We start from the raw sequence: 26733 nt of genomic DNA, 5'->3' as shown, positions 1-26733 counted from the left end.
GGACAGGGAGAGGTTGAAAATGTCAGTAAAGACACTTGCCAGTTGGTCAGTGCATGCTCGGAGTACACATCCTGGTAATCCGTCTGGCGCTGCGGCCTTGAGAAATGTTGACCTGTTTAAAAGGTCTTACTCACATCAGCTGCGGAGAGTGTGTTCACACTTGGGGCGGCAGGGTAGCCTAGTGGTTAGAGCGTTGGACTAGTTGCCGGAAGGTTGCAAGTTCAAACCCCCGAGCTGACAAGGTACAAATCTGTCGTTCTGCCCCTGAACAGGCAGTTAACCCACTGTTCCTAGGCCGTCATTGAAAATAAGAATTTGTTTTTAACTGACTTGCCTGGTTAAATAAAGGTAAAATTAAAAATAAAAAAAAATCCAGAACAACCGATGCTCTAATGCATGTTTTCAGTGTTACTTGCCTCGAAGCGAGCATACAAGTTGTTTAGCTCCCTCTGTAGTCTTTAAAGAGTCAGCCATGACTCTGTGAAACATAAGATATTATAGTTCATGTCCCATTGGTAGTATATACGTGCTTTCAGTTCGTCCCATTTATTTTCCAGAGATTGAACGTAAACTAGCAGGATGGAAGGCAAAGGCAGATTAGCCACTTGTCGCCTGATCCTCACAAGGCACCCTGATCTTTTTCTGCAAAATCTCAGTTTCCTCTAGGATTTGCCTGTGCTGGGCTCCATTTCGTTTTTTTTTTTAATCCTGAAAACTCCCTAGTCCTTAACGATTACAAGCCTCTCCTTTCAGTTCTCTACTGCCAATGACTGGAACGAACTACAAAAATCTCTGAAACTGGAAACACTTATCTCCTTCACTAGCTTTAAGCACCAGCTGTCAGAGCAGCTCACAGATTACTGCACCTGTACATAGCCCATCTTTAATTTAGCCCAAACACCTACCTCTTCCCCTACTGTATTTATTTATTTTGCTCCTTTGCACCCCATTATTTCTTTCTACTTTGCACCTTCTTCCACTGCAAATCTCCCATTCCAGTGTTTTGCTTGCTATATTGTATTTACTTCACCACCATGGCCTTTACCTCCCTTATCTCACCTCATTTGCTCACATTGTATATAGACTTATTTTTCTACTGCATGTTTATTTTACTCCATGTGTAACTCTGTTGTTGTATGTGTTGAACTGCTTTGCTATATCTTGGCCAGGTCGCAATTGTAAATGAAAACTTGTTCTCAACTTGCCTACCTGGTTAAATAAAGGTGAAATAAATAAATAAAATATCAAAACCATGATGCATCCACCACCATGCTTGAAAATATGGAGACAGTTACTCAGTTGTATTTGACCCAAACATAATTAAGGCTTTGCGTTTAAGCCAAAAAGTGTTTATTTTATTTTAATTAACTAGGCAAGTCAGTTAAGAACAAATTCTTATTTACAATGACGGCCTACCCCGGCCAAACCCGGACGACGCTGGGCTAATTGTGCACCGCACCTATGGGACTCCTAATCATGGCTGGTGTGATACAGCCTAGATTCGAACTCTTGTTCTGAGATGCAGTGCCTTAGATTGCTGCGCCACTCGGGAGCCCCATGTTTATTTGCAGTATTACTTTAGTGACTTGTTTAGGAATATTTGTAATCTTCTTTTCACGCTGTCATTTAAGTCATAATTGTGGAGTAACTACAATGTTGATCCATCCTCAGTTTTCTTCCTTCTTAGCCATTGAACTCTGTAGCTGTTTTAACCTATTCAACTCTGAGTGGTTGTTTTGGACCTGGTACCAGAAAATAGAAAAGTGATATAATTTGAAAAGCTACAGTTCTTGTCTTTTGGAAATTGAACTCAAATCTTACTGCTGGCAATGTCGTACAAATCCTTGAATGGGACAAGAAGTAAGAAATTCCCTCATCTGCCTGTGTCTTATTTTAAATAACTATAGCTCCAAAGCCCTGATTGCTACGGTCATTTTAAGATGTCGGCTTGAAGAGCCGTTCAGCCGTTTTTGGCACAGTGACTGATTACCCAAACCAAATGCAACTGCTATCTAGTGGACGACCTGGGAATCAAACAGGGGTTATTTACATCAAAGTATAGCTAGAGCCTTACGCTTGATCCACACATGTACAGTAGTATATCATTCCTGTAAGATGAAAAATGAAGGCAGAAGCTCTGCACTTAAAATTCCTATGGGAATTTGCGCATGTTTAGAGCTCCACCATCAGGTAACATTTCAGACCATTTTCTGATCTTTATTTCATTATAACCTTTGTGAACAGTAATTGGTCTACAAGCCAATTTGAAAGAAGATTCTCCATTGAACATGATTCTAACTAGTCCAGAACTAGGCTTAACCTGTGTCTGGGAAACTGCCTCTCCCTATGAGGTTTCCCCCATCGGCTGCAGTTCCAGTCCAAAGAAGGTGTCTTTGGAACACCACTGTTCTGGTCTCTTTACCTTGACGTCTTTGTAGAGGTGGACAGGCTCGTAGTCGATGTTGTGCTTCATAAAGTAGTCATTAACACAGCACAGTAGGTTCATCTCTGGAAGGGAGAAGATATCCATGAACTGTTTCATAGTGTGGCCATGGGAACTCTGTGGAGGATAGAGGGGAGATTATTAAAGATCAGATAGGACAAGACACTAGTAAAGTGAGGTGTTACTAGGATATGCAAAACAGAAGTGTATCCCTAACCTCTGCCCACAGAAGTACATTTTGTATATAGTTAGCAAGCACATGTAAGATTTGCTTCTGGGTTCACTGATTACCTATAATTGGGCTCCACAGGGTAGAAACATAATACTACAGTATCGTAGTGGTGAAAAAAGTTCATGACCACAGTGACTGGGATAAACAGAGTGGCCTTGCTGCGAAATGTAAAAGGGTAAGTTTATCACGGTAAATTAGGCTGATCTGTATATAGTGAATGTAGAAGGGTGGAGGAGATGAGCCCTACCTTGCCATAAAAGTCACTCATATTCTCCAGAGGAACATGGCAGCCGTCGTACATGGCAATCACCTCCTTGTCTGGCACCGGGTGAAGACCCCTACATGTGACAAGAGAACATTTCCAGACTCATATTAAGCATCTCCAATCCAAAATCAAATCTAGAATTCGGCTTCCTATTTCGCAACAAAGCATCCTTCATTCATGGTGCCAAATATACCCGCTACATATTCGTCGCCAGACCCACTGGCTCCAGGTAATCTATAAGTCTTTGCTAGGTAAAGCCCCTCCTTATCTCAGCTCACTGGTCACCATAACACCCAGCCGTAACAGGTATCTCTCACTGGTCATCCCCAATGCAAACTTCTCCTTTGACCGCCTTTCCTTCCAGTTCTCTGCTGCCAATGACTGGAACAAATTGCAAAAAATAAAATGAAAAATTATTGGCTGAAGTTGGAGACATATCTCCCTCACTAACTTTAAGCATCAGCTATCTGAGCAGCTTACCTATCGCTGCAGCTGTACATAGCCCATCTGTAAGTATCCCATCCAACTACCTACCTCATCCCCATATTGTTTTTATTTACTTTTTTGCTCTTTCGCACACTAGTATTTCTACTTGCACATCAATCACTCCAGTGTTAATTTGCTTAATTGTTATTACTTCGCTACTATGGCCTATTTATTGCCTTATCTCCTTACTCCATTTGCACACACTGTGTGTATATATATATATATATATATTTTTTTTTTCTTTCTATAGTGTTACTGACTGTACTTTTGCTTATCCCATGTGTAACTCTGTGTTGTTTTTTGTCGCACTGCTTTGCTTTATCTTGGCCAGGTCGCAGTTGTAAATGACAACTTGTTCTCAACTGGCCTACCTGGTAAAATAAAAAATAAAAATACAATTTTGTACTATCATACACTTCCAATATGCCACTCCATCCATATGTTTAAATCCAAAAGAGTGTTGAATGTAAAGGGATTGATTGTAAAATGTGATAGTGTTGATAGTACATACCTGTATACTGTTCCCAACTGGATGTAGTGAAAGGCATCTATCTTCATCAGTAATGCCTGGAACAAATAATTGATTAACACAAATTAGAAAAAGATTGGCACTTGTCAGCCAATCAGAAATGTAATATTCACACAAGCAGTGATATAAAGCCTTATAACAGCTACAGATAACTGGAAAAATAAAGGATATGCTTGGCATTGCGCATGGTGATCTTAGGCTTGTGTGGCACTGCTCGGCCATGGAAACCCATTTCATGAAGCTCCCAACGAACAGTCTTTGTGCTGATGTTGCTTCCAGATAATTTGGAACTTGGTAGTGAGTGTTGCATTCGAGGACAGACGATTTATGCACTACGCGCTTCAGCACTCGGCTGCCCCACTCTGTGAACTTGTGTGGCCTTCCAGTTCACTGGCTGAGTTGTTGTTGCTCCTAGACGTTTCAATAACAGTAACAGCAATAACAGCACTTACAGTTGACTGGGGCAGCTCTAGCAGGGCAGAACATCTTTCTTGTTGGAAAGATGGCATCCTATGTTGAAAGTCACTGAGCTATTCAGTAAGGCCATTCTACTGCCAATGTGTGCCTATGGAGATTGCATGGCTATGTGCTCACTTTTATACACCTGCCAGCGACAGGTGTGACTGAAATAGCTGAATCCACTCATTTGAAAAGGTTGTCCACATACTTTTGTGTATATATAATACATATTGAAAACAGGTGCTTCCACACAGGTCTGGTCCGTGAGTTAAGTAATTAACATCCCACCAGAGTCATGTATAAAAATGCCCAGTTGCCCATTATACATATCAACCATGCTCACCTTTTGGACATCATAGTGCAGTCCCCTGACAACAAAGTTTGGGATGTACTCGTACTCACGCAGGCCCTCGGGGTACTAAAGAGGAAGGAAAATAGATGTTATCAGAGCTTTGAGTGGAACACAAATGTCTCATATCAACTAATTGAGAAGTGTGCAGAGTCTACTGAAAAAGTTAACGTCAGTGTCATTCAATCATTGAAGAAAAACTCATCATAGAAGACCTTGAATGGAATTGAAAGGCAAGAGACTCCAGAGAATTTCCCACGACTACGAAAAAATTATTTGTCAACTTGAATAGGGTGACACTGACACCAAATAGAATTTCACTATGGAAGAAAAATTGTGAGTGTTGAATCAAATGGAGGGGGAGAATTGTCACGGTTACGAACAAAACGCGGCCTGACTGTGGTCTGTCAAGTACAACAGAATTACATAGCCTAATAAAATAGCTTTCTGTTTCTATGATTATTATGTATCTGGAGCAGATTTCATCATCACATGAAAGAGCAGAGGAAAAGCAGAGAAAAAAGAAACCTGGTCAGATTTGTTAAGACTGTCTTGTAAACTCCTATGATCTGGCATGCCAAGGACTAGAAGAGCTGTTTCTGTTTCTGCCTACTTACCAACTCATATGTGGCCAACCGGCTCAATTCAGTCTTATGTGGCAAAATATGAAATAGTGTTTTTTATTTTATTTTTTACATTGGATAAGAGTAGAGACTCAGAGCTACACAATGGTACGTCATACACTACAGTTAAGGAACAATGGGAAGGTAATTCTGCTTTGAAAGTTGATAAACTTATAACCTCACTTTTGAGAAAATGTCCTTTGAATGTTTTGGTACACCTACAGGAGAGCTCTTCTTTGTCTGCACCCATTCAGCATTGTTCACACCCGCTTAAGCTTTAGCCCCACCCATCTCTTTAAGGGTTGATCTGAGCGTTCTGTCCTAACAGCAGTCAAGCACCCAAGCTAACTGGCTAATGTTGGCTAGCTACTTCCAGACACAAATAAGAGAAGAGCTCACTGACCATTTAATTCGCCCTAGCAGGGCTCGTTAGGCAGTTTTTATTCTATCCAGAGCGTTGGTGACTGCAACTGTGCTGCTGGCAACAATTCAAGCTTTTTTGCCAACGTTTACTGACACCGGCCATATTCAAAGGGTGGTAAGCGTTCATATATTCGTCAGTTATTCTGTGCTCTGGTACACTCAGATGAGAGTGCTCTGAAATTGGAGTAGATATCTGGTAAATTCACTCTGGCTAAGTCTATCAACAGTTGTTGCAGTGACATCATTAACATTCTACTTGCATAGTGGAGTCTTTTGTTAAGACATGTTGCTAGCTAGCTAAACAATGAACCATAATTCCAAATCATGACGTTACCACCCTGCTTGAATCTGCAGGTAGCTAACCAACCAGGTTCAATGTTAGCTAGCTAGCTAACAGTCTATAACTAGCAAAGCAAATGGCTCTGAGATACAAATAATATTGCTACACAGATCATATATGTTAGCTAGCGAGCCAGTCAGCTAGCTAACTAACTTGAAATGAAAACCACTGACAAAATTAGAAACGTGTAATATCTGAAAATGTATATGGATAAGATAGTCTAGCTGGCTACATGGATGGACACTTCCCTCTCTGCCACGGATGCCATGGTTGCCCTTAGTTTGAAGATGTAATCCAGAGACAGGCGTTTTCTTTATCTCCTTAGCTATCATACTCTAATTCCACTGATTTCAAAACTCGGTCCTCCAGAAAGTGGAAAGCAACACTTATGCAGTTCTACTGTGCAATATATGTTTTTAAAAGCCACGTTAGACAGGATTACCTACACATGACCAGCTCAAATAGACAAAAGGGTGCTACATGGCAGGCATGTCCAGGCCACTCGTTATATCAGCCAATCATGGCTAGTGGGAAGGTTGCTATCTTTTTCTGTGGCTAAACCAACTAGGGTCGTAATTTAACAATTCATTCGTATTTACAGAAGGCATACATGTTTGTTATTAAGGCACATGAAAGTTCACATGTTCGAATGGCATTTCTGCCAAAAACGCATTCAAATGGCTCTCCTGTGAAGTAGTGATGCGCGCCATATGCCTAGTTTCCTGAAACAAGTCACATATGGTTATTGTCATGCCAGTGGCAGTTTGGCATGACAATGAATGTAGGAGATGGCTACACAGCACAAATAGATTTGGCATGACAATGACCATAACATTTGGCTGCTGTCTTGCCAAGTCCTACTGATAAGACAGCACAAACATAGCTGGGACACCATGCTAGAGGAACAGACTCTGGTCCCAGATCAGTTTGTGCTATCTTGCCATTCATTGTCAAGCCAACCTTGGCCCCAGTGAGCAATTGGCAATATGATACAAACTTGGTATGACAATTAACATAAGTGTTGTCAAGAGAGCTTTAACAGATCCGGGATCAGGCTACTGTTCCTCTGCATCCCTGTCACATGAAAGATCCCTCTGCTACAGATCTGAGTTCAGCCTAGACTGGAGGAACAGACTACTTACCCTGTGCTCCTGGATGAGGATGTCCCGTGCGATGTTGAAGATGAGGGTGTGGAGGTGTCTGGAGTAGAAAGCCAGGGTGTAGTCATAGTCAAACCCATAGATCTCTATATCGTGCAGACTCATCTCATTATTGGCAAAGATAGTGTTGGGGTTCACACTGTTCTTAGATATCACTGGGATCAAGGCTAAAATAGAAGGAAGAATAGGGTGAAGACATTTATATGGTTATGGTTAGTGTCCCCATATGGCCATATCTCCATGTTACATCGCTGGTTTACGGAAGACAGACGGAAGACACTATATAGCGTGCTCCAAACACCTGTGTGTGTATGCGTAACTGGGGAGGTGTAGTTAGTCAACCGGTGGCACACAGCTTGTGGATCTGTGCAAAACCGGTTTGAAAGTGATAATCATTTACTTTTCTGAACTTTAAAACACATAGTTGGAAATGTAGTTCACATGGAGCCAAATGTGAGTGAATGTAACTGCTAAAAACCCAACATACAGAGAAGGGTTTTCAAGACCTTGGTGACCCCTGGCCCCTTCTATGTTGGACATGATGAGTCCACTGCCCATTTGCTGGGTCTCAAAAGCCTGTATTCCAGAGACTACGAGAGGAGGGAGAGCAAGCAATCACAGTGTAAAACAACATGCCAGTGTCACAGTCTATGTCCATTCAGTCAGTCAACAACAGTTCAGGATGCCTTTGACATTGTGCCATTGACAGTGGTCACCAGCAGGTGAAATGTCCAGTGTCTCTGGTACAATAATAAATACTTGTAAGTAGTGGCTACAATAATAGGTACCCGTTTTTAACTGGTACAATAACTGGCCTACAATAAGTACTTATTATTGACATGACACCCCTGGTACAGTAGCTGGCTAAGTGCAAGTTACACCGAGTCTTTCAAAGGAATATGCTACAGAGTAATGAGTTACTGGACAATATTGTTTTGCATCCTAAACCACACTAGTTTTCATTGAATTCAACAAATGCATGCCCTACCTTCGGTCTGTTTTTTGGTTTCGTTGTAAATAGACCACAACCAGTTGGTCATGTCCTGGCCACTTGCGGAACTGGTACACATAGTAGCCTCCCTATAGATTTTGGCACCGGATTGTTGCGCCAAAACCTTGCCAGTGACCCTACCACAGAACACTGCACGGAAATTCATATCCAATAACCGAGCGAGTCGAGTCTTCCGCGCCGCCCGATCGACGAGGTGAAGTGGTGTTCCGTGCGTATGTAAGTAGGTGTAGCAAATTAACAACTTATTCTTTTTAAACAGACTACACAAGTACAGTGACAACGGCGTCATGACTAGTCGCCTTCGGTTTGTCAGTAACCAGCGTGTAGGTCGTGGGCTCTACGTAAATGCACTCGGTTAGAGCACTCTTCTGTAAATACAGAAACCGAATCGGTCCATGCTCTTCCGTGGCAACGTCACTTCCTTGGTTCGACTCACAACACCGTAGATATAGATAGAGGACTACGTTTTGAATCTGAGTCATTATAGCGACGGCATGGGCAGAGCCATTGAGGCTGTCTCCATGGTGAAGTAGTAAAGTTTCTTCTTCACGATTGGCTGATAACTCCTGATGACCCAGGGCATTATTCCAACAGGGTCACCAGGAGGGATCAGCCAATGAAGTTGGAAGTACCACCCAGTTGACTACGTGAAAATGGTGAAAGCCCTCAATGGCGCTTTTTGGCCATTTAGAGGCTTCTATCATTCTCTATGGTCAACACTCAAAATGACAGACCTTCTTATTCTTCGTCTTCTTCTTAAAAAGTATTATAGCATTTTGCAAGCAAACGTTAGAAGTGCGTGCCGCCACCTATTGGATGGGGTGACAACGGATAAACTTTAATACAGGAATAATAGGGGAAGGAGGAACAAAAATTAAAGCTTTCCTCCTTGAAGAAGATTCAAATGTCTACTCAGATACCAACACAAGCTCAGGAACCTGAGAGGGGGGAAACTCTTCATTCATTATTCCCTGTAACATTTAATCCGTGAAGTCCTGAAGATCCCAAAATATTTTGGCCACCTTCACAATGATTTTGATTATTAAAAAAAATAAAGTTTAAGTTTGTCCAGTTTAATTTATCATTTGCGCAATAAACGCAACAAAGTCTACCTTCTTTACTATTAGTATCTCAGGATACCTCTGATGAATGACATTCACTGCAGGCTGAGGGGCATCACAGCGAACCACCGCATTTAACTATGGCAAGGTGACTGGGAAAACAGTTAACTACAAACAGTGTAGTTATTCCCTCTGTAAGGCAATCAAACATGCAAAACGTCAGTAAAGAGACAAAGTGGAGTTGCAATTCACCGGCTCAGACACGAGACGTACAGTACCAGTCAAAAGTTTGGACGCTCCTACTCATTCCAGGGTTTTTCTTTATTTTTACTATTTTATACATGGTAGAATAATAGTGAAGACATCAAAACTATGAAATAACACATATAGAATCATGTAGTAACCAAAAAAGTGTTAAACACATCAAAATATATTTTATATTTGAGATTCTTCAAATTTGCCTTGATGACAGATTTGCACACACTTGACATTCTCTCAAACAGCTTCATGAAGTAGTCACCTGGAATGAATTGCAATTAACAGGTGTGTCTTGTAAATATGAATTTGTTGAATTTCTTTCCTTCTTAATGTGTTTGAGCCAGTCAGTTGTGTTGTGACAAGGTAGGGGTGGTAGACAGAAGATAGCCCTATTTGGTAAAATACCAAGTCCATATTATGGCAGGAACAGCTCAAATAATCAAAGAGAAATGACAGTCCATCATTACTTTAAGACATGAAGTTCAGTCTATACTGAAAAGTGCAGTCGCAAAAACCATCAAGCGCTATGATGAAACTGGCTCTCATGAGGACCGCCCCAGGAAAGGATGACCCAGAGTTACATCTGCTGAAGAGGATAAGTTCCTTAGAGTTATAAGACTCAGAAATTGCAGCCCAAATAAATGCTTCACAGAGTTCAAGTAACTTACATATCTCAACATCCACTGTTTCGTGGAGACTGTGTGAATCAGGCCTTCATGGTCAAATTGCTGCAAAGAAATCACTACTTAAGGACACCAATAAGAAGAGACTTGCTTGGGCCAAGAAACACAAGCAATTGACATTAGACCAGTGGAAATCTGTCCTTGATAAGTCCAATGTTTGGGGGTTCCAACTGCTGTGTCTTTGTGAGACACAGCGTAGGTGAATGGATGACCTCCGCATGTGTAGTTCCCACCATGAAGCATGGAGGAGGATTTGTAATGGTGTGGGGATGCTTTGCTGGTGACACTGTCAGTGATTTATTTACAATTCAAGGCACACTTAACCAGCATGGCTACCACATCATTCTGCAGCGATACGCAATCCCATCTGGTTTGCACTTAGAATAACCATAATTTGTTTTTCAAAAGGATAATGACCCAACACACCTCCAGGCTGTGTAAGAGCTATTTAACCAATTTTCAGTTTTCTACAATATTGAACACAGCATGACATGCAGAAAATTCAGAGGTTGTAATTGAAAGGATATATACAGCTCATGTTCTTCAAAATAGGCTACACACACACACACACACACACACACACACACACACACACACACACACACACACACACACACACACACACACACACACACACACACCTCGATGCTACTGAGCTGACCGTGGATTACATGTCTGTTCATGCCTCCTGCACATGCATAGATTTATGTCCCTAAAATATCCTATCGCTCTGCTTTTCTTTATTGCGTGAATAAATGTTTCTTATGTTTTGCATTATGAATATCTGGTAGGCTATGAGCTTCTCTAAGTGAACAAATAAATCATTATAGTAAATAAATAGAACATTGATCAATAATCATCATTACAATACAATTTATAATCTACAACCACTGATTGAGCAACTTGCGTAGACATTGTCTGTTGAGCAATAATCTTTGCTGTCTCAACTAGAAGCGCTAAAATAATTATTTTGCTCATGGTTACAAGACACGTGTTAAATTGTACATGGAAGACATTTATTGGGAGAAAAGGTGCTGTAGATAGTGAAATGTCCTGCTTGCTATTGGCTGAGGTTTGTGCGTGGTGTCCTGTGATTGGTCCGTTATGGGAGGTATTAAATAGAGCGCTGTTGGTGGGAGTGCGAGTTTGTTATTCTTCCTTTTCAAGGCATCGTTGATTGTGTTGATCCCAGTTTTTGTCTGAAGAGCTGGGCTCCATTCAATCATATTTCACAAAATGAAGCGGATCTGGTTGATTGGGCTGCTCTGTGCACATTTAGCTTTCGGTGAGTATCTGAGGATATGTTGTATTATTAACGGTATTCATTCACATGAGCTATCTAGTTCTTGAACTCGAGTTCCTTCATTTGTAGCCAGGTAAACTAGATGGCTGGCTTGCTAAAATGCAAGCTTGCAATTCAAACGAATAGTTACCTAGATATGGGTATCATTGGGCTTTTTATTTGTATGAATTAACGTTTTATTAATTGGAATTTATTCAAGGAGATTTGTTCACTTCACACGTGTTTCTGAAAGTCTCCTTACAGGTACAAGCAAACATCGTTCCTTTTCCTAGCTCTATAGTTGACTAGTTAGTAACCCCATAGCCCTATACCCTCTCGGATTACAGTATTTCTTTGCTGCTAGTCTTGGCTTGCTCATCCTAGTTATCTCAGTTTGTTCTAACCAGAATACAGGAAATTCATCTAAATAATAAAGCTGTTTAGTTATAGCCCATTAATGAATATTTTTAATCTGATGTATTAAGTGCAATTACCCCCCCTCATAGATTACATGCAATTAAGTATGTTTCAATCCAGCTAACTAGATAGATACAGGTAACTAGATACACATTCAGCCTCTGAATAGGTGGCCCTTCACATAAGTCCATTCACTTAAGTCTTTTCCTAACTAATCTGTTCTAATTTCAGCATCTGTGAGAGCAGAAGATGGACTTGACATTGATGGGACTGTGGAAGATGATCTGGGAAAAAGCAGAGATGGTTCCAAAACAGATGATGAGGTGGTGCAGAGGTAGGTCAGAGGAAGAAACTTGAGAGGAACTAGATTCATAGGGGAGGTCATAGCATCTCACAGCTGGGTTGTATTCATTAGGCACCAAAAGAAAGAAAACTGACAAGTGGATGCTTTACAACTTTTTCTGTTTTGTGCCCTAATGAACAGATGACAGAAAATGACACCTTACACTTCGACATGTCACTAGGCCTCGGAAGGCCCTGAGTGTCTCAGTGTTCTAAGGCACTGCATCTCAGTGCTAGAGGTGTCACTACAGACCCGGGATTGATCCTGGGCTGTATCACAACCGGCTGTGATCGGGAGTCCTATAGGGCGGTGCACAATTGGACCTGTGTCATTTGGGTTAGTTGAAGGTTTAGCTGGGGTCAGCCGTCATTGTAAATAAGAATTTGTTCTTGACTGACTTTCCTAGGTAAATAAAGGATAAATTTAAAAAAATACCCCTGGTGGTAGATGCTTGATGCACCCTCTCCAGAGGTCATGCCCATGGTCTACATTGCTGACTGTGAATCAGCCCTTCATTAAATCAAATTATTGTCAGCAATGTTTAAAGCATTGTCTGGGGAACAGAAATGTGATGACAGTGGTCATTGACTTTAGTGATATTGAAAGGATTAAGCACTTATTTTCTGCTCCTCCTCCAGGGAGGAGGAGTCTATCCAGCTGGACGGGCTGAACGCTGCTCAGATAAAAGAGATCAGAGAGAAATCTGAGAAGCATGTCTTCCAGGCAGAGGTCAACCGCATGATGAAGCTTATCATCAACTCACTCTACAAGAACAAGGAGGTGAGTGGTGGTGGCTGGGGACAAACATGCTGGGGAACAGTCTTTATCCTGAAGTAGACTTGAAAGATAATGGAAACATCCCTAAAATTGGAAGGGTTCCCTTCCTGATTATTCCCTCCTGATTCTGGTAATCCTCCAACTGCACGGGGGAAAGGTTAGTCTGGAGCTCTGTCAGGCACTGGGTGTGCACTCCACCCTTTTGTTCCAGCCCTGCTCTAACACATCAGATTCTACAAATCAGCTGTTCAACAAGATCTTGTTAAGCTGGATCAAAAGCCTGCACACCAGTAACCTAGATCTCCAGATGGAGAGTTGAGTGTCTTATACAGTAACAGTGCTGTATATTTGACTTAAGGCATATTTTATGATATTGGTATTGAAGTAAGAATTATGGTTTTGCAGCTACACTTCAAGCTAATGATTAGCCCATAGGGGTAGCCTAAACAAATGCAGATGTGTAACCCCATGTTTCAGCCATCTGTAGCCGAACCCAGGGGTTCCCCAACTATTTTGGCCCACAATCTCATTTTGATGTGTAAATTATGAAGACGACAACCATGTGACGGAAAATTACATAATTGGGGCCATGGTAGTCAAACATTCTAACAGTATTTTGGATTTGTATTCTTAACTCCACATACTTTTTAATGTGGGTCTATGATGGTCAATTGCAAATTTGTCTGACATAAGACAAATCTCACAACCACTAAGATGGGTGTGCCTGATGCATGTTGCGTCGGAGCGTCTCGAAGTCAGTGGTCGACAGTGCGCACCTCATCTCTCCTGTCTCATCCAATCTGGACGCATTGCTTTTTCATGCAGAGAAGAGCACTGAATCGGCACACCATGCGTTTTAATGCTCAGAGGGAGATGGCACAGTATTTCCTTTTGAGTCAAGAACCAAAACTTCTCCATAGTGACAAGTTGTCTGCAACATTTGGTCACATGACTGCTGATCAGCTACAAGTGAAATCGAACCTGCACATCAACTGAGCCATTGATCACATTCAAATGGATTTTCTGGTTGTCACTCATCTCTTGTATTTGCTCTACATGCTTGTGTTGAGTTCCTGCAATGCCTGTTACATCAGCAAGGATACTTTTTTTTCTTTTTTCATTAGTCAACTTTTTTTGGGTCATAACGGATGACAAGTCAATCCCCCCCCAATTCCAAAAATCTTTCCAACATTCCCCCTCGCTAACCACCAAGCATCGGTGGGAAATAGAATATTGTCATGCGCTGATCAAATATCTCCACATAGATTGATGCATGACAAGCGTTTACCTGCGTCATTTGATTTCTGCTCTATTGCGGCCATTTGGTCTCATTGTATCCATTATAGTAGCTCAGTGGGTGTATCATACAAGGCTTGCAGGGGAAGACGCGTTAATAACTAAAGTGCAGAGGCCGACCCACTGCCCCCGTGATCAATGGAGCCCCATCTGTGCAGAATCCCATGGAATCCAGATACTGACTGTTAGAACTTGGTGGTCTATAGCAGCTTCTCACAAGAATGGGCTTTAGGTGAGGCAGATGAACCTGTAGCCATATTACTTCAACCGTATTTAATGAGGTCCCCTCTAAGCTTTACAGGAATGTGCTTCTGAATATAGACCGCAACACCGCCCCCATTGGAATCTGCTTTTTGTCAATATAGTGACACCGCACACTGAACATCCCATGTGCTGTTTCATGCTCTGGAATCATGAGACGGAAAATATGTCCTCGTGAATAGCACCCGCCGAAATGTAGCTAACAAAAGTCAATGTGTGGGCGTATCGGCCCTCACAGCTAACATCCATTTGTAGTGCACAAGATGTAGTTTGAGTCTTAAGTCATTATCATCATGATTGCTAGCTATAGTGTCAATTAATCGTTTGTGTTATCTGACAAAGGTATTGATGTGACTTTGCCTCTGCCTGCCCTGAACATTGTTTTCACCATATCAATCGTAGGCCATGAGTGCTCGAATAATCTTCAACTAAATACTGTAACTATTTGGTCCGTTGTGTTGAAGACCACGTTAATTTTCTTTGACTCTAGAATTCAATGTGTGCATTTGCAGGACACAACAAACAATAAAACAAGCCAAGCATCACAGTTCTGCTCCCTAAATTCCTTTACACTCAATTGTGTTCCAACCGCTCCCTCTACACACGCCTGTGCCGTGAGCCTACAGAAATGAATGCCTGTAAAGTGATGGGCTTCACAAGCGACATGTCTTGCAGTTTTATCACATTCTAAATGCTGGTTGACTGAAGTTGGGAAATGTGTTCCAACAATGAACTACAGTTTTGGAATAGCGTAACGGTGTCATTACATTTTGGTACACCAGAAGCACTCTTGCGCACATCCAGATACTGCACATTATTTTGCCGCATGACTTCATCGGCCTAGATCACACTGGTAGCGTCATGTGCAAAATAGTACCGGGGCGCAACAAAGTTCAACATTCACCTTCTGCTAACATTTTTGTCAAGCGGTCTACGCATAGTTTGATGTATGCGCTTGATAAATCCAACATATGCAGGACACACTGCAACTGCCTCTGCAACCCAATGCTGCAAGGCAGACGCAGCATTCCGTTGGAAATGAGTAGCTGTGTTCGAATACTCATGCTAACTGGACTGTTTGTGACGTGAATTGAGTATACAAACTCAGCAAAAAAAGATCAGGACCCTGTCTTTCAAAGAATTTGTAAAAATCCAAATAACTTCACAGATCTTCATTGTAACGTGTTTAAACGCTGTTTCCCATGGTTGTTCAATGAACCATGAACAATGAATGAACATGCACCTGTGGAACGGTTAAGACACTAACAGCTTACAGACGGTAGGCAATTAAGGTCACTGTTATGAAAACGTAGGACACTAAAAGAGGCCTTTCTACTGACTCTGAAAAACACCAAAAGAAAGATGCCCAGGGTCCCTGCTCATCTGCGTGAATGTGCCTTAGGCATGCTGCAAGGAGGCATGAGGACTGCAGTTGTGGCTAGGGCAATAAATTGCAATGGCCATACTGTGAGACGCCTAAGACAGCGCTACAGGAGACAGGACGGACAGCTGATCGTCCTTGCAGTGGCAGACCATGTGTAACAACACCTGCACTAGATCGGTACATCCGAACATCACACCTGCGGGACACGTACAGGATGACAACAACTGCCCGAGTTACACCAGGAACGCACAATCCCTCAATCAGTGCTCAGACTATCCGCAATAGCCTGTAGGCCTGTTGTAAGGCAGGTCCTCAACAGACATCACCGGCAACAACGTCGCCTACAGGCACAAACCCACCGTCGCTCGACCAGACAGGACTGGCAGAAAGTGCTCTAAACTGATGAGTCGTTGTTTTCTCACCAGTGGTGATGGTCGGATTCGTGTTTATCGTCGAAGGAATGAGCGTTACACCGAGGCCTGTACTCTGGAACGAGGTAGAGGGTCCGTCATGGTCTGGGCCGGTGTCACAACATCACCGGACTGAGCTTGTCATTGCAGGCAATCTCAATGCTGTGCGTTACAGAGAAGACATCCTCCTCCTTGATGTGATACCCTTCCTGCAGGCTCATCCTGACATGACCCTCCAGCATGACAATATCACCAGCCATACTGCTCGTTCTGTGCATGATTTCCTGCAAGACAGGAATGTCAGTGTTCTGCCATGGCCAGCGAAGAGCCCGGATCTCAATCCCATTGAGCACGTCTGGGACCTGTTGGATTAGAGTGTGAGGGCTAGGGCCATTCCCCCCCCCCCCAGAAATGTCCGGGAACTTGCAGGTGCCTTGGTGGAAAAGTGGGGTAACATCTCACAGCAAGAACTGGCAAATCTAGTGCAGTCCATGAGGAGGTTCATTGCACCAGATACGGACTTTTGATTTTGACCCCCCCCCCTTTGTTCATGTTCACATTCTATTTGTTAGTCACACGTCTGGAACTTGTTCAGTTTGTCTCCAATTGTTGAATCTTGTTATGTTCATACAAATATTTGCACATGTTTGCTGAAAATAAATGCTGCTGGCTGAGGACACTTCTTTTTTAATTGATTTTAGTATGCACATTGGTCAAAGTATGGATATAGTTAGTATGCCAAAAGTTCCCGGATGTCGTACTAAATACGAATTATACACACAGGGGACACTATCTGTACTTTTAGGGCCCATAAATGCAAATCTTCAGAAAATGGTGGTGGCTTCACAATGTTTTCAGAAACATTCAGAAAATGACAGGAAATATGCTGCTAAAGTTTGAGAGCAACTAAAAAATTAATTGACTTAACTAAGGACAAATGTTGCACAATGTAATAAATTACTTTTCAAATGTTACATTATGTTGGCTGACAATTTGATAGCTACGCTATCCTTATGAACCGCATAGCACTACAGCAGTATGTACAGGTATGTTAGCTCGTTACCTACCGTTAGATGGATACTAATATATCAACTTGCCAGGCAGTATATAAACTAACCAATTTCTATTGACTTGATTATTCACAAGCGGTATCGTCGTTGTGCGTTTCAATGGACATTGTTAATTCTGGATATCTACTCCGGTTTCAGAGCATCTACTCTGAATATGGCTGGTGTCAGTAAACGTCAGCAAAAAAAGCGTAATTGTTGCCAGTAGCACAGTAAGTCACCAACGCTCTGGATAACATGAAAACAGCCTAACCCGTTCTGCTAGATTGTGTAAAATGGTCAGTGTTCTCTCATTGTCTGGAAGTAGCTAGCCAACATTAGCCAGTTAGCTTGGGTGCTTGACTGCAGTTGAATGCTCTGCTCAACCCTACTCCTCGGCCAGTGGCGCTCCAGTGTGCGCTCTGAACGCTCAGAGCTAAACGCTCTGGATTTACGAATGCCCAGAACTAGCTCTAGCACTACAGATTGACTTTACATACACACCTGAAATTGTCAAATGTTTAGCAAGTCATTTTTTATGCTAACAGCATCAACTCCCGTAGACAGGCGACGCTCTAGTATGCTCAACTGAAACGATACTGTTTGTTTACAGTATACTAAAGAATTAACAGTATGTAGTTTATTCTCTTTAAGTATACAGTATACTATGTTAGTGTGGGTATTCAAACACAGTCAATGACTCTGTCGGTGTGATTGAGGCATTAGGCTACTTTGCGGTTGTCACTTGTTACCACAGCCACCAAAAATTAATAAATGCAAAAAAATTGCTCTTTGGTCTTAAGGTTAACACTGTGGTTTTAAAAAGCAAAATTGTAGAGATGGACAGGGTTTATGACTTCGTGGCTGTGGTAACTAACGTAAACTAACCCCATTCCGTACAAATGTGCGTAACGCGACATTCAAACGAGGCTACAAAGAACTAATTGGACTAGCGACTGTTGACTTCAAAATCGGGGTGTGAACTAGGTTTCTATTCAAGCGTTGATCGACATGGTAATGGCTCTATAGTATTGGAGAAAGGTTGAAAAAACCGACCCCCTTTCACATCTGGACGTGTCATGTTGTAACGTACAGCACGCATGAAGCAACTTTTTCTGTCTTACAATCTATTTCCACCAGGTGTAGCACTTCTCTCATCCTTTAAAAACGAGAATGGACAGTGGATACCTAGTCATTTTTTTCATCATTGCAATGCGATCATCATTATCAAAGCCGCTGTTTTACTTCTAAGATCACTTTAGCACCGCCCTAATAACCCAACTCAAATTCAACACAAACCTTCAAATAGGTATGTAATGACACATTATATAAACTCTTTATGGTGTTTTATTTACATTTTTAGAGGCAATAAGGTGATAGTTGGACAGATCGAGTGGGAAAATGGCTTTTTCACATCTCTGCTTCTCACTATCACTCATTAGTTTCGCTTACCCACCCGCCATTTAATTTTTTAAAGACCCGACGGGGCTCATTACCTGCTTTAATTATGCAGAAACGGGCAGTGTTTAGGTCATGTAATTGAATCTTTTGGAAAGGGGAGAAATTGTGCTTTACAATGGTATTGATATTACAGTTGATCTGGAAGTATTACGTTTTTGGGGCGCTAAAATAAGGGCAATTGTACGGACCAAGGCGTTGTACGAGTTTACGTTAATGTTAGTGGCGACCCTACTTTGCGAACTACTAGTGGCATTTTCAAATTGGTTAACCTAGGCTATTACTCCCTACTAGACAGACCAGTTCCACACTGAAAATATGCTGAAACATTAGTTTGATAAAGACAGTATTTTTCATCGGAATCATTAAGCCTAGGCCTAATCACCAAACAGATGTCCTCGTCATTCATCCCCATAGTGTTCAATGTAGAATTGTTAATCCATTTAGAAAATTCAGAACAGGCTTAATTAACCTAATCGATCGTCTGTATATTGGAAAGACCGATTTTGGTTTGTAACCATGAGATTTCTTTAAAATTGAGCCCTGTTTCAAATGATTACTCTTTGACGAACTGTTCTTGACATGAGATGTGAATCACTTCGGTCTAATCTGACCTATTTTAATCTGTAAACTTTTTTTGACCAAAAATGTTTTCTTGGATGTGATCTCGGGAAATAAGAGCGGATTGTCTGTTTAATTTACAAAACAAGGCCATGCCGTTGCACAACCATAGGCTTCTACAAGTGGTACACTGCTGTTTCACAATATTACCAGTTGATATTAGTTTCAGGCAATTAGGATTCGTTATCTGTAATTGTTATGATAAATTAGGCATTGTTGGCATGTAGTGAAATGTTGCTTTTCTAAAAATGGCTTATATAAGTTTATTTTTATTTTGTAGTCCTCCAAAAAAATTGTCAGTACTTGGAACAAAGGTCATATGACCATCCCTAATCAACTACTGCCGGTAATATCAAAGTCTCTAATTAGTGTGTGGTTTCACAAGGTAGTGTGTTTAGCCATTCACCTTGGGAATGATTCAAGTGTAGCCTTTTCCCATGATCTAAGGGTGCTCTCTGGCTGAATTTAACCACATTACAATGATTAATATGTTTTATATCAGGTGACCCAAGCCCTAGTTTGGGAGCCACTGGCCTAACCACTATGCTACATCAGTAAGCCTACAGAATAATGCTTATTGCTAATAGCACACCTGCCTGATATGAACTGTGTAGGCTATCCTTTTGAAAGAGCGGTCCCTAAATACAGATTGTGGATTTAATCAAACCAAGGGGGCAAATGGGTATAAGTCAACCATAACCATCCTTTACTCCTGTGTGTTGTAGATCTTCTTGAGGGAGTTGATATCCAATGCCTCTGATGCTCTGGATAAGATCAGAATGATGTCTCTGACCAACGAGGATGCACTGGCAGCCAATGAGGAGCTCACCATCAAGATCAAGGTGTTTCATGGTCCTCACAGGTTCAATCTCAACTCACATTCCGTACTGGAGAATGTCCAAAGTTCCTCCTTTCAGACCTTCTCCAGTGGGTTTTGGGTTTTGAGACTGTTAGGAGCGGATGCAAGGAATCAAGTAAAGCTGAATTGAGGAAGAGCCAAGACATGGAAATCATAAGATAAATACTCGTAGGACTTCTGAGCTTGAGCTTTTTTCTTAATTTTTTCCTCCCCAGATGGACAAAGAGAATAACATGCTCCACATCACTGACACGGGCATCGGCATGACCAAAGAGGACTTGGTCAAGAACCTGGGTACCATCGCCAAGTCGGGCACCAGCGAGTTCCTCAACAAGATGACGGAGATTGAAACCGAGGGCCAGTCCACCTCTGAGCTTATTGGCCAGTTCGGCGTTGGCTTTTACTCTACCTTCCTGGTTGCCGACAAGGTGATCGTGTCTTCAAAGCACAACAACGGCACACAGCACATCTGGGAGTCTGACTCCAATGAGTTTTCTGTCATTGAGGACCCTCGCGGGGATACGCTCGGCAGGGGCACCACCATCACGTAAGTGCCTCCAATGGCATACTCCCAAAAGTGAATATCCCACCCATCTGGCAGTGCTCCAAGTATTTAAGTTTTGAATACTAGGTGATGGTATTCATATTGTGGCCCTGATTTCAATGAACTACTTATGTTGCATTGAAGGATAAGATGACACGGGACAAAAAACCACACACTAATCCCGCATTTCGCATTTGTTTTACTCTTCCAGGTTGGTGATGAAGGAGGAGGCTACAGACTACCTGGAGCTGGAAACCATCAAGAACCTGGTCAAGAAATACTCACAGTTCATCAACTTCCCCATCTACATCTGGGCCAGCAAGGTATAGGAGTGGAACTATACTATCATTTACTGTACATTGTCTCCTGTCCTCTCATCTGCACTGATTAGAAACATTATGTTGGTAGTTGCTCATCATTAGACTGGCTTTCATGTGGTCTGTTTTCAGATCATTGCAGAAAGAGAGGACGGATTTGAGACAATTGAGGGCGTCATAGTTTGTTGTCGATGGCACAACCCATGGTGTGTTTATAGCAGTGAGCTGTAGAAATAATATTTTGCCATGTTCCCTTCTCTCCCCACCCAGACAGAGACTGTTGAGGAGCCCATCGAGGACAACGAGGTGGAGAAAGATGACACTGAGGATGAGGTAGAGGTAGAGGTGGAGGAAGAGGAGGACAAGCCCAAGAAGGTTAAAACAAATGAGTTTTTATTTTGTTTCCCAAAACTCAACTTCAGTTTATTTGATCCATTCCAATACTAGCACACCTAAGCCATCAACTTGATTTTGATAAGTGACTTTTTAAGTACCCAAGCAACTTCATTCCTTTCGTCCAGGTTGAGAAGACAGTGTGGGACTGGGAGCTGATGAACGACGTCAAGCCTATCTGGACGAGACCAGCCAAAGAAGTAGAGGAGGATGAGTACAAAGCCTTCTACAAGACTTTCTCTAAGGTATGCAGTCTGCACTTCCTTTTGACATTTCTTCCTTCCACAGGGTTTTTCTTAGCTAATGTGCCTTTATTTTTTCTCTTTAGGGTCTTGTCTTAGTTTACTGTAAATCATTGACAACTGCTGATATAAAAAGGGCTTTATAAATCAATACATTTGATTGGTGTTTGAAAAATCAATACAATTTGGTCGTCCCTCCAGGACACAGATGAGCCCCTCTCCCACATCCACTTCACAGCTGAGGGTGAGGTCACCTTCAAGTCCATCCTGTTTGTCCCCGTTGCTGCCCCCAGGGGCATGTTCGACGAGTATGGAACCAAGAAGAACGACTTCATCAAGCTCTTTGTCCGTAGAGTCTTCATCACTGATGATTTCAATGACATGATGCCCAAATACCTGAACTTTGTCAGGGGAGTGGTGAGTGACGTAGCTTCTAGCGCTATGCAGGCTTGGATCAATAAAGGAAATTGAAAACGTTAGTTTACGATCTGAATTGACTGAATAGAAATGTATTTGACCCTGCTGTACATTTGAATAATAGTTCATTTAATACTTCAGTTTTTCTGATTTATGATAATGTGATTGTTTGGTTAGGTGGACTCTGATGATCTGCCACTGAATGTGTCAAGAGAAACCCTGCAACAGCACAAGTTGCTCAAAGTGAGCCTCTCTAATCTCAAATAAGCAAGTTCAGACTGTTAACTGACAGGTTTCAGTCAGATCTCTTCTCTTTGGTACTTACAGAAGATGATGATTTGAACATAATTAATTATCATTAACCAATGATGTGAGCTTCATAATTAAAGCCCCTTCCTCCCTTACGTTTCCCATCCAGGTCATCCGTAAGAAGCTGGTGCGTAAGACCCTGGACATGATAAAGAAGATTGCAGAGGAGCAGTACAATGAGAAGTTCTGGAAGGAGTTTGGTACCAACATTAAACTGGGTGTGATCGAGGACCACTCCAACAGGACTCGTCTGGCCAAACTGCTGCGTTTTCAGACCTCCAACAGCGACACGGTGTTGGCCAGCCTGGAGCAGTACGTAGAGAGGATGAAGGACAAGCAGGACAAGATCTACTTCATGGCCGGGACCAGCCGCAGGGAGGTGGGTAGAATTTGACTTTGAACACTCCCCTCTATATAGTATAGAGCCAAATTAGTTTTTTTGTACTTGGAGGTACTGTAGGTATAGGTGACTCTGATGTAATGGTATGTATAACAGATGAAGGAGAACAGGTGCCAGCTGTACGTCAAGGCCTGAACCAGGCACAAGCAAGTCGGTAGAGGGTGGACCATAAAGTGGATGAATTAAAACACTATCCTCTAACTTTTCCCTTGACTTTTCCTCCCTTACCTTGAATTATGATATTTTCAACCGAGGTCAAGGTAAGGAAGAAAGTCACGTCCCCGAAAATCAGAATCAACCACTCAGCTGGTCCCAATTCGCTCACTACTCCTTCCCCTTGGCCCTTTGTTTGCAGCTCTGTAAGGAGTAATATAGTCAAGGTTAATGTTCCTAACCCTTGTCTTCCCTTGTGGAATGTCCTCTCCCCCAGGCTGAGTCTTCTCCCTTTGTAGAGAGTCTGTTGAAGAAGGGTTATGAGGTAATCTACCTGACAGAGCCAGTGGATGAGTACTGTGTCCAGGCCTTGCCAGAGTTCGATGGTAAGCGCTTCCAGAATGTGGCCAAGGAGGGCATTAAGTTTGACGAGAGCGACAAGGCCAAGGAGACCAGGGAGGTCCTGGAGAAGGAGTACGAACCCCTCACCACCTGGATGAAGGACAGCGCCCTCAAGGACAAGGTAACGTGCAGATTATGAATGTGAAAGACCAGACTTCAGACAACTTTTATTTTTATTTTCCCAGAATGTTTAGTCATGGTTAGGGCTGTAGCGGTCATGACATTTTGTCAGCCGGTTGTCATGCAAAAGACTGCCGATCTCACGGTAATTTACCTTCTAATAAACACGTTTAGCATCTCCAGGCCTCCACACATAATTAAACTTAGCGGAATAAAATAGGAGGGATATGTTTCACATTCCGGAGTCCATGTGACCAGTGGCACCTTAAGTGGGGAGGATGGACTCATAGTAATGGCTGGAATGGAATAAATAGAATGGTATCAGTCGTTCCACAAATACATGCTTTTGATACCATTCTATTCACTCCATTCCAGACATTGAGCTGTTCTTCCCTCAGCAGCCTCCTGTGGAGTGCATATGAAGTGGCTATGTTGAGTGGAAAAGTGATCATTTGAAATGGGTCCTATAGGCTAGATACAGTTATTTGGTGAATTGAGTTGTGAATGATACAAACTTAATCAAAATGTATATGGGTTGCATGATGTGACAAGACCATTGACTAATTGAGAAAGTTGAGGAAAAAAAGAAGCTTGCGCTCTGTTCCTTGCCTCAGGCTGCACAGCTGTTCTCGTAAGTGATCATCTTTTCACGAATCAGATTGATCTCAATTTAATTTGTCTCTAATATTATGTCAAATTAGTTTAGATTTAGAATGGCCATATCCATATGCATGCGAACGGAGGCTGCACGCTTTCCCGCCAGTGTGTTTCAATGATGCCGGGTAGACATCTGAGAAATAAAAACACTTTCACTCCATGCATCAACAACTGTTTGTAGAGCATGCTCTCCAAACTGTATGCCATGGGCTCTCTAACCCTGTTCTTGCAGCTACCCAGTGCTTAATTTGGAAAATTAAATGAACTCAGCAAAAAATAAACTTCCCTTTTTTGTAAAAATCCAAATAACTTCACAGATCTTCATTGTAAAGGGTTTAAACACGGTTTCCCATGCTTGTTCAATGAACCATGAACAATGAATGAACATGCACCTGTGGAATGGTTGTTAAGACACTAACAGCTTACAGACGGTAGGCAATTAAGGTCACAGTTATGAAAACGTATGACACTAAAAGAGGCCATTCTACTGACTCTGAAAAACACCAAAAGAAAGATGCCCAGGGTCCCTGCTCATCTATGTGAATGTGCCTTAGGTATGCTGCAAGGAGGCATGAGGACTGCAGTTGTGGCTAGGGCAATAAATTGCGACGTCCCTACTGTGAGACGCCTAAAACAGCGCTACAGGGAGGACGGACAGCTGATCTTCCTCGCAGTGGCAGACCACATGTAACAACACCTGCACATGATCGATACATCCTTACTGAAAAGAAGGAAAAAAAGCCCAATTGCTATGTTATTCAAATTCACAAATTTTTGTTTAACTCCATAAGCCGCCCTGCACAATGAACCAACAGCAGCCCCTAAGGCTATACATTCTGACTCGTGGATAGACATTTAGATTTTTCATTAGCATTGACATCGGTGGTTAGGACGATAGAGCCCGAAGTACCAGGCCATAAGGACAGGATGGTCGTTAGCAGGTTGGGTACTACCAAATGATATCCAGAGTGCATAAAAATACATTACTGTGACTCAACAGTCACATGGGATTTTATTGCAGTTAGTGCCTAGGGAAAGTATTCAGACCCTGTGACTTACACATTTTGTTAGGTTACAGCGTTATTCTAAAATGTATTCATTGTTTTTTTTCCTCAACCTACACTCAATACCCCATAATGACAAAGCAAAAACAGGTTAAGACAATGTTGCTTATTTATAAAAAAAAAAAAAACTGAAATATTACATTGACATAATGTTCCCCTTCTCCCCCGATTGCTCAGTTTGGCTGGGCGGCCAGCTCTAGGCATTTTGGTGGTTCCAAACTTCTTCCATTTAAGAATGCAGGCCACTGTTCTTGGGGACCTTCAATGCTGCAGAAATGTATTGCTACCGTTCCCCATATTTGTGATCTGACACAATCTTGTCTCGGCGCTCTACGGACAATTCCTTCGACCTCATGACTTGGTTTTTGCTCTGACATGCACTGCCAACTGTAGGACCTTTTTAAAATAGACAGGTGTGCATTTCCAAATCATGTCCAAGCAATTGCATTTACCACAGGTAGACTCCAAGGTGAAGACACAGCTCAAGGATCAATGGAAACAGGATGCACCTGAGCTCAATTTTGAGTCTCATAGCCAAGGGTCTGAATACTTATGTGAAGGTATTTCTTTTTTCTTTTTATCCTGCTTTTGCTCTGTCATTATGGGATATTGTGTAGATTACTGAAGACTTGTATTCATTTAATCCATTTTAGAATAAGGCTGTAATGTAACACAATGTGTAAAAAGTCAAGGGGTCTGAATACTTTCCGAAGACGACGTATGACTCACTGCCCGTGTGGCAGTGATATGGTCACCGCAAGAGCCCTTATCATGATTAAAAACATGCTCAACGGTGAATCCGACCCAAAATGTTTAATTGTATTATTTTTTTAACTAGGCAAGTCTTAAGTACAAATTCCTATTTACAATGACTGCCTAGGAACAGTGGGTTAACTGCCTCCAGTGGGAGGACAGATTTGTACCTTGTCAGCTCGGGGATTCGCTCTAGCAACCTTTTGGTTACTGGCCCAACGCTCTAACTACTAGGCTACTTGTCATATATTGTGGGAACCCTTTTCTTATTTGCCAATTTTATTTTTTCTTTAGATTGAGAAGGCTATCCTGTCCCAGAGGCTGACCAAGTCTCCCTGTGCCCTGGTAGCCAGCCAGTACGGCTGGTCTGGTAACATGGAGAGGATCATGAAGGCACAGGCCTACCAGACAGGAAAAGACATCTCCACAAAGTGAGTGATCACTATGCACTTCAGGTAGCATTCTGAAGTGTTGATGTTACTCAA

General features: G+C 42.1%; 2 protein-coding genes across 2 annotated transcripts in view; one reads left to right on the top strand and one right to left on the bottom strand.

Annotated features, from left to right (window-relative positions):
* LOC135524054 (5'-nucleotidase domain-containing protein 3-like) overlaps positions 1 to 8713 on the bottom strand; it is a 33209-nt gene extending 24496 nt beyond the window's left edge. Inside the window, exons 1-6 of the mRNA XM_064951201.1 lie at positions 8298 to 8713; positions 7292 to 7476; positions 4758 to 4832; positions 3938 to 3993; positions 2923 to 3013; positions 2423 to 2560 (exon numbers count right to left, since the gene is read on the bottom strand). Coding sequence (XP_064807273.1) covers positions 2423 to 2560; positions 2923 to 3013; positions 3938 to 3993; positions 4758 to 4832; positions 7292 to 7476; positions 8298 to 8610 — 858 coding nt within the window. The 5' untranslated portion in view covers positions 8611 to 8713. The remainder of the gene's footprint in view (positions 1 to 2422; positions 2561 to 2922; positions 3014 to 3937; positions 3994 to 4757; positions 4833 to 7291; positions 7477 to 8297) is intronic.
* Positions 8714 to 11457: 2744 nt separating this feature from the next.
* Positions 11458 to 26733, top strand: part of LOC135524053 (endoplasmin-like) — a 78822-nt gene continuing 63546 nt past the window's right edge. The window contains exons 1-13 of the mRNA XM_064951200.1: positions 11458 to 11608; positions 12254 to 12356; positions 13004 to 13145; positions 20344 to 20460; positions 20693 to 21024; positions 21233 to 21344; positions 21609 to 21713; positions 21860 to 21976; positions 22175 to 22390; positions 22568 to 22633; positions 22809 to 23078; positions 23530 to 23775; positions 26543 to 26679. Coding sequence (XP_064807272.1) covers positions 11560 to 11608; positions 12254 to 12356; positions 13004 to 13145; positions 20344 to 20460; positions 20693 to 21024; positions 21233 to 21344; positions 21609 to 21713; positions 21860 to 21976; positions 22175 to 22390; positions 22568 to 22633; positions 22809 to 23078; positions 23530 to 23775; positions 26543 to 26679 — 2012 coding nt within the window. The 5' untranslated portion in view covers positions 11458 to 11559. The remainder of the gene's footprint in view (positions 11609 to 12253; positions 12357 to 13003; positions 13146 to 20343; positions 20461 to 20692; positions 21025 to 21232; positions 21345 to 21608; positions 21714 to 21859; positions 21977 to 22174; positions 22391 to 22567; positions 22634 to 22808; positions 23079 to 23529; positions 23776 to 26542; positions 26680 to 26733) is intronic.

The sequence above is a fragment of the Oncorhynchus masou genome, chromosome 31 (assembly GCF_036934945.1).
Source record: "Oncorhynchus masou masou isolate Uvic2021 chromosome 31, UVic_Omas_1.1, whole genome shotgun sequence".
In the NCBI taxonomy this organism is placed as follows: Eukaryota; Metazoa; Chordata; class Actinopteri; order Salmoniformes; family Salmonidae; genus Oncorhynchus; species Oncorhynchus masou.
Note: the sequence above shows the minus strand (reverse complement) of the source record. Positions and strands in the feature narration are given on the sequence as shown.